General features: G+C 39.5%; 1 protein-coding gene across 2 annotated transcripts; it reads left to right on the top strand.

Moving 5' to 3' along the window:
• The first annotated feature begins 622 nt into the window (after positions 1 to 622).
• On the top strand, positions 623 to 10,897 carry LOC100893294 (DDB1- and CUL4-associated factor 7). 2 transcript variants are annotated; one of them, XM_030993376.1, is made up of 8 exons: positions 623 to 882; positions 2,344 to 2,445; positions 3,407 to 3,502; positions 4,070 to 4,258; positions 5,495 to 5,704; positions 6,446 to 6,563; positions 7,187 to 7,353; positions 8,640 to 10,897. In XM_030993376.1, exons 1-8 carry the CDS (start codon positions 727 to 729, stop codon positions 8,643 to 8,645), a joined length of 1,044 nt encoding a protein of 347 aa, XP_030849236.1. In that variant the 5' UTR covers positions 623 to 726; the 3' UTR covers positions 8,646 to 10,897. The 2 variants fall into 2 exon arrangements, with proteins under 2 accessions (XP_030849236.1, XP_030849237.1); XM_030993377.1 differs by having other exon boundaries at positions 7,187 to 7,370.
• The last annotated feature ends 1,533 nt before the right edge of the window (positions 10,898 to 12,430 follow it).

Here is a 12,430-nt window from a genome sequence, read left to right as displayed (position 1 = left end):
CAGCGTGCGTTCTTTTTTCTTTCTTTTTTTCTTTTTTTTCTTTCTTTTTTTTCCCCTTTTTTTTTTGTTTGTTTTTTGGGCCGCCCAAGGGGGGGGGGGGTTAAACCCCCTAACCCCCCGTAGATCCGCGCCTGTTTTATCTTGTGGTTTCTAAACCACAAGATAACCACAAAATACTTGTAAGATTTTCTTTTTTTTACCGTCTGAATTGGCTTTCACCGTGTGAATGCGGCCAATAACAATAAACACAATAACAATAATGATGAGGATTATTATTATCATCATCATAATTATTATTATTATTAATATTATAATTGTTATCATTATTATTATTACTATTATTATCATCATTATGACTTATTAAGTAAGCAAATATCATTCCCCAAAACCTGGGGGGGGGGATGATTGTACATGCCATCCCCCCCCCCCACCTTGGGAGGTGGGGGGGATGCATCCCCCATCCCCCCCCCCCCCCCCCCCCCCCCCCCCCCCCCCCCCCCCCCCCCCCGTTGTCTACGCCCCTGGGACGGTGACACCCTCTTCCAAATTCGTTAACAAATTTGGGGCTTCAACACTTTAGAGGGGCTTTGACATCATCTTCACGGTAGATGGCGCTCTTTGTAAAACACCGAGAAAAATCAAAGTGCGTTCAACTTGTATAAATGGCGCTGGTATTGTGTACATGAAATTTTAGTGAGAGAGCGAAGAACTACCGATTATTTTCTCATGAAGCCGGCCAGGATGGCGGGTGTTACTCCGAAAAGGAAAGAGATCTACAAATATGAAGCCCCTTGGACATTATATAGTATGAACTGGGGAGTTAGACCGGACAAGCGGTTCAGATTAGCAGTCGGAAGTTTCGTTGAAGAATATAATAACAAGGCAAGTGGAAATCTTATTCACCCTTTCTCATACAAAGCAATGTTACGCCAATGCAATTCGATGACTTTTTTTTTTTATGACTGACGATGAGCTAGCGCATAGCTCTAGATCTAGTGAAAAGTGTGATGAATTGAATGAAATGATGGGAGGAAAAAAAAGGGGGGGGGATGGGGTAACGTGGAAATTTGTTTGGAAGAGAAAAAGAGCTAGGCCTAATTGTTGTCTAGATGACGAGAGGCGGCTGCAGGCTGCGCTGAGCCTGAGTGAGAGTGAGAGAGTTTTGTATTTTTTCCATTTTGCTCAAACCAGCATGACAAGCTGCTGTACAAATGCAGGGGTGTCAAACTCAACATTGTCCAATTATTACGAAAGGGGGTGTAGCATGGTAAATACTGGTTATGCCATCTACAACTTCTTTTGGTCGACAGCTGCACATTAAGGAATGAACCTGATTAATGGTCCGCGCGTGCTAGCATTCGCGGAACGGATGGAAATTCTCCTCACGCTTCGGTTTAGCGTATCTTGCATGCACCTGAATACTGCGATTGCGTCGTTCGTAGTCGTAATATACCCGATTGGCCCAGAGTCGGGCCACGGGAAAGACACTTATAGTCTCGTCATGCTAAACCCCCTTTAATCTAAGAATGAATGAGAGACTGATTCTGAGACTGAGTCCTCTGCTCTAGAAAATTATCATCAACGGAAATGATATTAAACAGCTATTGGCTTTTTTTAAAAAATCTCATTAACTTCTTTTATCTCATTATTAGATTTACTAGTTATAAAAGAAGAACATATCAACACACCTACACGTATAAGTACGTACTGACTTAAGAATTAAATCCATTCGCAAATGGAAAAAAAGAAAACCAATAGACCTCTAGGCACGACGAGAAGAAAAGTGAAAATGAAATAAAAATCATTCAAACTCACTGCTTATAGATCTTTGAACATGTCGATAGCACGGTTTGTATTTCATGTTTCAAACTCACTGGGAAGAGATCTTCGAAGTTTTCGAAGTTCGAACATGGCGATAGCACAGTTTGTATTGGATTTAAATCGCCCAATGCCTGTTTTGTTCAGTTGATATGTGATTACTCACTAAACAATGTAAATTTGAGTGTTTCTTTTTTCTTTGTGCAGCTCCAGATTAATTTCAGACCAAAGCCTATTTACATGAGTCATGACTGAGTGGCCCATTTGTCTGTTGTGATCAGTCATCTTTTTCTTACTTATTAGAGTCTACCGTAGATTATTTTGTTTGCAAAATTTCACTTGGATGTTTTTTAAAGGTCTTTGATCTGTTTTTGTTAAGACTGTAGGGGGAAACCCCGGTGTAGACTGTAGAGGTCCACCTGCACACCTCAGTATAGTACGACAATACTCTATAAAGAGGAATGTACTCAAATGGAAGAAGAAAAAATGATTTTGTGGTGTTTGTTTTTTGTTTTTGTTTCGCAGGTTCAAATTGTAGCACTGAACGAGGAGACGTCAGAGTTTGAAGCAAAGAGTACGTTTGATCATCCTTACCCTACCACAAAGATCATGTGGATACCAGACAATGTAAGCATTATTCTCTGTCAAGATTTAGATACCGATAGTAGTCCGATGGTCGTCGGCCTGACTCTCATGACTTCCGTCATGCAAGTGGATTTGAGCCTTGCACAGAGCAGACTAAATATAAAAATGCTTGTCGCCGCGTTGTAACTATAAGTATAAGCGCACCCCTTCCCTCTGTTTTCGATGCAGGCTCGAATTTAAGGGTAAACCGCTCTAGTCCTCGAACAGAACATTACCTGGAGGCCCCTCGTGTAGGATAGTCACACCCCACGTTAATATTCTACACTTATCGCAAAGAGTAGGGTGTAAACCCTGTGTTTACTGTACCTGCATACACAACTGGTAAATTTCCTATACAAATGACCCCCAAATATCCACAGATCATTAACACATGGAGACATCCCACTTTGTGAATTTTATAATAATCATGGCCAAAAATTGATGGAAGTGCTTCATGAATACCTTTTGTTTTCCCTCTTGAAATAAATATTGAAATAATTACTTGCACCTGAGTATCATAGAATTTACTGCCAGTGCTTAATCGAGTGGTGATAACATAACTTTCATGATCAGTCATAAACATGCCTTTTTTAATTCCATAATAAATAATATTCAGTTTTTATATAGCGCTTAATACATCTCCGACGTCTCTAAGTGCTTTACAGATACTATTACCTCAGTCATTGGATTCAGTGCTTACCCGCTCACAATGTGTGCACAATCTCCACTCCTTGGGGAGTATTCCAACCAGGCATTACTTGACGCTCAAAAACTGTTTGACCAACAATGACGGTCGCATCCTACTGGGTACCCATTTTAACACCTGGGTGGAGAGTACCAAGTGTAGGTTAATATATTACCAAAGGATATTACTCTTACCATAACTCACGTTTCTCTCTCAAGACAATTGCTAATTATTTCACTGGTTTTGTTCTTTTCCTCATGAACACCCTTCTTATTGAAGGGTGTGTTTCCGGATCTCTTAGCAACCAGTGGAGATTATCTGAGAGTTTGGCGCGTCGGTGATACGGATACAAGATTGGAATGTCTTCTGAACAATGTAAGTAATAGTGCATTTTCCTATGTTGATATCGGGAGGGGGGGGGGAGGGTTTGGTTAATGAAATACAAAAAAACATGCATGACTGAAATTCTTTTGTCATTTGGTGTTGTTGTAGACCATATTTGTTGATGCTTAATATCTTTTCATGCCTCAAATTAAGAGAAAAAGTCTAAAGGTAAGGGCCAAAACATGCGAGTTGCCGTTTTGGATTATAATGACAATTTAATAAAAAAGGCTTCAATTTAACCAGTTTTCGGCAATGAAATATAAAAATACAAACATGCATACCTGGTATTATTTTGTTGTATGTAGTTTTGAAAGTGTGAAACCAAATTTCATGTCTGTTTTGCATTATTTTCATTTGCAAAACAGTCGAGATGAAATTCACTACCCTGTTTACACGTTATCAAAGCTCATATTTACATTATTTTAGCTAAATAATAGTAAAAATACCTCTCACTCAGGCACATACCAAATAATGAACAAAGATTTGTTCATTTTGGAAAGAAATACTGTTTAGTGTGGAGCACTGCTTTCATGCTTTTTATGATCTCTTTTGTTGCAGAACAAGAACTCTGATTTCTGTGCCCCTCTGACCTCCTTTGATTGGAATGAGGTTGACCCTAACCTCCTAGGGACGTCCAGCATCGATACGACGTGTACTATCTGGGGCTTGGAGACGGGACAGGTCGTTGGCAGAGTTAATATGGTGACGGGACACGTGAAAACACAGCTCATTGCGCACGATAAAGAGGTATGGATGAAGGAGGAAGGAGGAAGGGAAGTGGGGGGGGGGGGGAGGGAGAAGAGAGTAGAATGGAATGGGGAGTTTAGATTTGGGGCAGATCGTAGGCAGAGTTAATATGGTGACCGGACACGTGAAAACACAGCTCATTGCGCATGATAAAGACAGAGATGCCAACTGTTCCGTTTTTGCCGTATTTGTTCCGTTTTTTCGCTATGAATACGGCAGTACGTTTTTTGTATGTTTTGTTACATTTTTAATTTTTTTTTAATTTTTTTTTTTTTTTTAGTGATGTTTTTCTTAATTTCTGATCATGGGCTTTGTGTCGTAAGTGTATTATGCACCTACATCTTAAAATGATGCACGCAGGATGGTGATACGGGCCCCAAACTGCGCACATTGCAAACAACCCATGTGTAATGTATATACGTCGCGCTCCGATCCGGGTACGTATACGTGGTACTGCCTGGTTTTTTAAGTTGCTCGATTGGGCGATATGTTAAGTTGAGAGATTTTTTTCAAAAATACTGTTTTTTGCTCTTAAGAATACTTTTTTTTGTTGAAGAAGGTTGGCATCTCTATAAAGAGGTATGGATGAGGGAGGAGGGAGGGAGGAGGGAGGGGGGAGGGGGGGGGGGAAGAGAGTAGAATAGAAGGGAGAGAAGTTTGGAGATTGGAGATCGGGCAGATCATAGGCCCCAAATTAATATGGTGGCGGGACATGTGAAAATGCAGCTCGTCACACATGATAAAGAGGTATGGATGAGAAAGGGAGCAAATCGAGATGATAAGAGAAAGAGAGAGAGAGAGAGAGAGATAAAGAGAGATACGAAGGAAGGGGAAAGAAAGGGTAAAAAGGAAAAGGAGCGAAGAGGGTGGCAGGTAGGGTTAGGAGGGAGGGACAGATGGATGGGGATCGGATTGGGAGCAGAGAGTTTATTAAGAGATGAGGGGGTAGGGGTAGAGTAATGTTTATGAAAAGAGCAAAGTAGAACTGAAGATCATTTTTTTCCCAGAGTGCATATGAAGTGGTACTCCAACTGAGTGCTATGCCATCTCCTGTCCGGTGACTCGTCTACTACATGTAATTCAGGGTGTTCCTCAGTAATGTTTGTGTGCACCTTAGCTATTCAGGGCCGGCTGATCGTGTGTATTTACTATGCTGAATACCAGGAACTCCATGCATTACCACAAGACATCTAATGCCCAATATGCAACATGTCTTGTTCTGCTACCTTTCCCCAGGTTTACGACATTGCATTCAGTCGAGCGGGCGGAGGGCGTGACATGTTCGCGTCCGTCGGGGCAGACGGGTCGGTCAGGATGTTTGACCTTCGACATCTGGAGCACTCGACGATCATCTACGAAGACCCGCAGCATCATCCTCTCCTGCGCCTTGCCTGGAACAAACAGGACCCTAACTACCTTGCTACCATGGCCATGGACTCTTTTGAGGTATGTCCCTTGGATAGGATGATGATGATGAAGGTTTCTTGGGTCTTATAAGTTTATGTAACAAAATGTTAACAAAAGTTTAAAGATATATATATAGAAGTAAAGATTGGAATAGAAGTTGGAAGGAAAAATTACAGAATGTACAAATAGTCATTGTCCAAACTTCCTTGCTCCAATAGCTAAGGACTCCTTTGAGGTACATGTTTAGATTGGGATGTAGAAATGTAATGATGAGGATAGAACTTTTTTCATTTGTAAATGCATACTGTAAGTATGCCAGACTCAGACATGTTAAATCAGATTAAGTAGATGAAAAGTGTCAAATAAAATTGGATGATTATGAAGAGTTTTATGAGGATGGTTGTACTACTGGTTTGAACTTCTCATATCACACCCAAAAGAAAAAATGACCTGTAACAGTTTCGATGTCAAGAGCTCAGCTCAGACATCTTTCATACAGTGTAGATGCCAATTGGCAGACTGAAGTGAGCAGCCAATTTTCTAATCGCCAATAGTTGTTGTTTTGGCAGCTTACTTCAGTCTGCCAATTCGTGTCTGATAAAAGATGAATGAACTCGAGACATCGAAACTGATACATGTAATTTCTCCTTTTAGATGTGATATCAGAACTTTCAAAACCAGAAATTTATGATTTGTATAATAAGACAAAAAAGAAATACACCCAGAAATAGACAAAACGATCAGAAATGTAACAAATGAAATAATTTTGTTTAATCGTAGGTCATCATCTTGGATGTAAGGGTGCCGTGCACACCGGTCGCTAGACTCAACAACCATAGAGCATGTGTGAACGGCATTGCCTGGGCGCCTCATTCATCTTGCCACATATGCACAGCTGGTGAGTTAAACCACAACAAATAAAAAAGAGGAAAAGAAACTCAGTTCTTTCTAGAACTACACGCTTCACTCTTTAACTTTTGTGATGTGCTGAGCACCTTCATTTTTAGGATGAGCCACAAATGATGTGTGTTTCAAACTTGATTCAGTTATCATATGTTCCATTTTCTTTCTCTTTCCTATACTTTACTTTTTATTTGATTTCTCTAAAAGCAACACGAGTGGGTTCTTTTGACATATCAACAGCCTCATTAAGTAAGGCTACCAAATGGTGTAACCGAAAAACTCACCGTGGTAACTTACAGAGAATATTAAAGGGATTAAAGGTATGGCTTGGAGACGGGCCTGTCAAAATACATATATTTATACAAGAAATATCACTTCAATTCTTTGTTTTTGTCTTTATAATAATAATAATAATAATAAAAACGTTACTTATAAAGCGCTTACCACCGAAATCTCTAAGCGCTATAACACACAAAATAGACTGATATACAATTACATATCAAACAAAACTAGAAAGTGCAAATAAACCTACAAATTACAATACATATAGAATACACATCAAAGTGAACAAAGTTAATTATTTATTGAACACAATTTTGAATAAATGTGTCTTTGCAGCCGACGACCACCAAGCATTGATCTGGGACATCCAGCAAATGCCCCGGGCCATCGAGGATCCCATCTTGGCGTACACGGCGGAGGGGGAGATCAACCAGATCCAGTGGGCCTCCACGCAGCCGGACTGGATAGCCATCTGCTATAACAACTGCTTGGAGATTCTTAGGGTATAGGTAGAGGCAAGGTAGGGGTAGGGCAGACAGACAGACTGATAGGGGGACGGACAGACTGACAGAGATTGACTTGACAGAGAGAGAGAGAGGGAGGGAGGGAGGGAGAGAGAGAGAGAGGGGGAGGAGGGGATGGGGGGGGGGGGGTGAGCTGGTGAGAGAGAGAGAGAGAAGGAGGGGATGGGGAAGGGGAGCTGGTGAGAGAGAGAGACACACACAGACAGGCTGACAGAGACATAGATTGAATTGACAGAGAGAGAGAAAGAGAGAAAGAAAGAGAGAGAGAGATAAAGATTAAGATAGAGATAGAGAGAGAGAGAGAGAGAGAAAGAGGGAGAGAAGGAGGGGATTGGGGGGGGGGGGCTGGTGTGAGAGAGAGAAGCACAGACAGGCTGACAGAGTTAAGATTGAATTGAAAGAGAGAGAGAGAGAGATAGAGAAACAGGGGGATGTGTGTGTGTGTGTGTGAGAGAGACAGATGGACTGACAGACACCTAACGACAACTGACCAAGAAAAGTATTGTCATTGTTAAGCCTCTACCTTGCTGTCGTATCAAATAATCCTTAAAGTAATTTAATTAAATGTAGATCATCGGTAAAATGTATTTGATATCCTCTGTTCCGAGCAAGAAAGGTGGTTAAACTGTGCGTTGATTTATATCACTTAAAGATAAAGTTGAGTTCTGGTCATGCGATTGCATTCTGAAAGAAACGGTTTGGAATCGATCAGAAAAAGTTGATCACGTAGCATATTATACAGTAAGTATTGGTGTGTACTGCAAGGTTCTAGAATCATCTGATCAAAATGATAAGAAATTTGGCCCAGTCTTGGTAAAAGTAACAAGCACTGTACACAGAAAGATGCATATGGGACTACACAAACATCATTAAAAATATGGTCCTCAATTTTAAGCTGTTACATGTCATATTTAGCATATAAGGCATTTGAAGAGCCATGCTTCCACACTTGCCAGTTCTTCCACACTTGCATGATAACAATGAAAATGCTCACAAATTATTTGTCACCTCTTCCCAGAACTCCACCTTCTCTTCAAACCTTTTCTAGCTCCGATCAGGCGATTGAAGCTCCTTTGTAATGTAGCGCAACTAAAAATGTTCATAAGAGTTTTTCCCGTATAAAAGCATGCATCTTTCATCATTGGAATGAATCGCAAGTCATGGGTACTTACACACTAACCCATTGCAGTTTAAAGTATTCTTAAGCTCTGAATAAATCACCATTTTTTCCTCAAATTAGCAATAGTATTTCCTATTTTCCATAGATATAACATGTTATCGAGGAGCGCGTGAACGAGAGCAGAACAGTATCAAGACGGTTAGAGCGGACGAGTAAGGATGGACGGACAGACAGACACCAAAAGACAACCGACCAAGAAATGTATTGACATTGCTATGCCTCTACCTTGCTACAGTATTGTATAATCCTCAATGAAATTCAAATGTAGCCCTCTTATTATAATAGATTTCATATTGCCTATTCAGAAGGAGATTAACTGTGTGATGAAGTATTTGACTTCAATCCTTGCTTCGATCAGATGATATAAGCTCTTTTATGTAGCGCAACTGATGCCGTTCAGAAGAGTTTTCCCGTAAGCATGGACGTTAAATTATTGGGAATTATTCAGGAATCAGTCATGGGCCTATACACATTAACTTATTGTAGTAAACTGTATTCTTAAGGTCTAAATAAATCACTATTTTCTTCTTAAATTGGCAATGAATTTATTTCTGTATCCCTACACAGTTCAAAACGTAGCAACGTTTATAACATGAACCAATGTGCATCAAAATGAGTAAACTCTACAAACAAATGTCCAATTTGTACTAAAAAATAGTGATCATAATTTTCACACCGCATTGCCAATTTAGAGACTGTAATGATTATGTAAATGTACAAGGAATCGTTCTTATTCATGAATGGTTCAATTTACTGCATTGGAAATGGAGTCCAAATTCTTTGTGATTTGTTCTCTTCCTGCCCGTATATGATGTTTAATTCCTAGAATTCTGGTTCATAAGATATTTTAAAATGACATTAAGAGGAGACATTAAACTGCTGTAGGTTAATTCAGGGACATGCTGTAGATTCCAGTCCTTGTCTAGTAGGTCCATGGTTAATTTGCTCTCCTGTGCTAAAGCAAGAAATCTTACCTAACTTGGTTTCTATAACCGGGCACTCGTGGTCACCCTCACAGGTTTTTAAATGTTGCCTCTATGGCAAGGCATTGATCTATATTTGCCACACTCCACCCAGGTGAGGTAAAGGGGGACCTGGCAGGAATTAATTCCTTAAAGCTGGACTGCACTACTTGTAGCTACTTGTGCCCTCTACTAGTATATAGCAAACAATGCCGAAGCGGTACCCGTTGATCGCCCATGGTCCCCTTTTTCTTATGTTAATTGAGAGCTGAATTGATGAGATAACCACCTGCCAGTGACCAGGAAGGGAAGGCTAAACCCTCCTGGCCAAACTAGTGCAGATAGGCTTTAAAATACTTGAAATGCTATTAATGGCAGCCGTGCTAACGCCGGGGTAATAATAATGGATCGAAACCAAAAAAAAATGGAGCCAAACTTGAGTGCTATACAAGACTCCACTGCTATTATTATTAACAAATCCATTCCTTTTTAAATGCCATTCCCGCTCTACCAAACTTAATAATCTAAAGAAATACCAGTAGATAATATGGCCACCTAACCACGCTGCCGCGGTGTCCCATAATTGATTTTGACCCAAGTTGCAAATCGGCCTATCTGTTGCATCGAATACGTGGGGCACCATATTGGGATACCCAAGACTTATTTGCTTTGTACATATTCCAGAATGACTCGAATGCAGGAATATTCAGGTCTTTGCCAAAACAGTGTAATATATTTGTAGAATCTTGGCTTAGAAGCCGATAAGATTATCATGATGATAATCATGATGATGATGATGATGATGATGATAATCATTAAACTATGTTCTGTACAGTGCGTATCACACGAATCTATTCCTATGATATGCTATTTTATATTAATCATATAACTTATGATGCGTGTAAAGATGTTTTTTAAAAGAAATACAGTCAAACCTGTCTATAAAGGCCACCCAGGGGTTACACGAAACTAGGCGTTGTGGCGTGTGCCTGTAATCTAGCTAACAGTGGAAGTTACAAACTGATTCAGCCGAGGACGCAGGTTCGAAATTGAGTCGCGTCTTTCGGACGGTGACGTTTAAAGGTCGGTCCCCTGACGTAAATAATCATATCTGATTGATACACGTCTGTAAAAACCCAATACACACACACACCAAAAAATAAAAAAATTGGCCACTACAGGCAGATGGCCTTTCCAAACAGGTTCTATAACAAACACTCCAAAAGGGAAGCAATGTAGGTGACCAATATAGACAGGTGGTCTTTATATAGAGGTGGCCACTAATATAAGTCTGGCTGTATTGCTGTTTCAATTGAATTTACATGTACATTCTTGATACTCTTGTTTTATAGTCTCGTTCCCATTTGACGCGGTAAAAAAAGAAAAAGAAAATGCAAATAATATTTCAAATTTTTGCCACAATATATTCCCATGATTTACAAAGTACACAGGATAAACTGCTTGTAAAGTCTAAGGAGTTTTTTCCTCTACCATAGCGCAGTAAAGTATACTTCTATATTAGCTGGGCTATATACATCAAGCTTAAATCCCCACTGTACTACTTGTAGCTACTTGCTCCCTCTATATAGAAAACAATGCCTAAGTGGTGCCCGTTGGTCCCCCATGATCCTCTTTTTTTTAATGTTAATTGAGAGCAGAGTTGATGAGATAGCCACCTGTCAGTGACCACGCTGGGTGATCTAATCCCTCCTGGCCAAACTAGTACGGACAGGCTTTGATATTTATTCATGAAATAACAAGTGAATACTGAGCTTCACATTTCTGGTTCTCGTATCACACATGGCCTTTATTTCATGCAGCAAACCTTTTTTCATTCTCACCCCCCTTCCAGTTTTTGTAACATAAGCCTAAAACATTTTTCTTATTTCCTCTGATTTTACTGTCTCTCTTGTGAACGAGCTATGAGAAAATTATATCAGAAGTCTTGCATCATTCTTGTAAATACTTTTACTTGGACATTGAATTTGATATCTTTTATTTATTACCATGTTTTAAAAAAAAAAATCATTGTGTTGTAGATCTTGTGTGTTATGCCAAATCGATGCATCAATATCATGGAAGCCATGTCTAAGGGGATTTATTCACATTTATAAATTAATCCCTGTTAATTTGAAATCAGTATTTTTTTTGTACCCATCGATTGTGGTGAATGTTTGCTGTAAAGTTCCCCTGTTGTAATGCATATTTCAAAAAAAGTTATCACTGTTTTGTGTCTTTGAGTGCAATGTTTGTATCTGTTAAGATCGTAATCCTTTTAGAGACTGGAATTTTTTTAAAGGCTAAATTGATTGAATGAATGTTCCTCAAATTGCCAACAATGATTTTTTTTCTTCTTTTAATGCTACATGGTTCCAATGAAATGTTATTTCTCAGAAAACATCAATATACATGGCTGAATACTTTTGAATCATCTTCAAGCATGTACACTGTAAGAATGAAAGCTAAGAAAATTGTAGCCAATTTTGTTCTCATTTTGAGGAGGCTCATCTAATAAGCGAGTTCGTAATTAGGATTTGCGCATGGGCAGATAAAGGTCATTTGTACCCAAATTGTAAAACCATTGAGACGAATACTCGGATGGTGCTCATTACAGTTGTGTAATCAGTATTCATTTATGCACCAACAGTACATTTATCTGATACACAGGTCGAAGTATTCTTCTCAAGAGGCAAACGAAAGGTACTCATGAAGCACCTCCATCACTTCGGCAGTGATTATTCTAAAATGCACACGTGGGAAGTATCCATCGTGTCAAAGATCTGTGGATATTTTGGGGTCATGCCGTCCAGAGCTATTTACGAACTCGCTTATTTATTTTTATAGGGCTAAATTGTTCACATGTCCTTCAATTTGGCAACAATAATATTTTTCTTTTAATGCAACATGGTTCTGA

This window comes from Strongylocentrotus purpuratus, unplaced genomic scaffold (genome assembly GCF_000002235.5).
Source record: "Strongylocentrotus purpuratus isolate Spur 01 unplaced genomic scaffold, Spur_5.0 spur5_scaffold_20, whole genome shotgun sequence".
In the NCBI taxonomy this organism is placed as follows: domain Eukaryota; kingdom Metazoa; phylum Echinodermata; class Echinoidea; order Camarodonta; family Strongylocentrotidae; genus Strongylocentrotus; species Strongylocentrotus purpuratus.
Note: the sequence above shows the minus strand (reverse complement) of the source record. Positions and strands in the feature narration are given on the sequence as shown.

Excerpts from the sequence above, each read along its gene's own strand:
- LOC100893294 (XM_030993376.1), top strand. The coding sequence starts at position 727 with ATGAAGCCGGCCAGGATGGCGGGTGTTACTCCGAAAAGGAAAGAGATC. Across the intron at positions 883-2,343 it reads TTGAAGAATATAATAACAAG|GTTCAAATTGTAGCACTGAA; the intron begins GCAAGTGGAAAT and ends TTTGTTTCGCAG. Across the intron at positions 6,564-7,186 it reads TTGCCACATATGCACAGCTG|CCGACGACCACCAAGCATTG; the intron begins GTGAGTTAAACC and ends GTGTCTTTGCAG.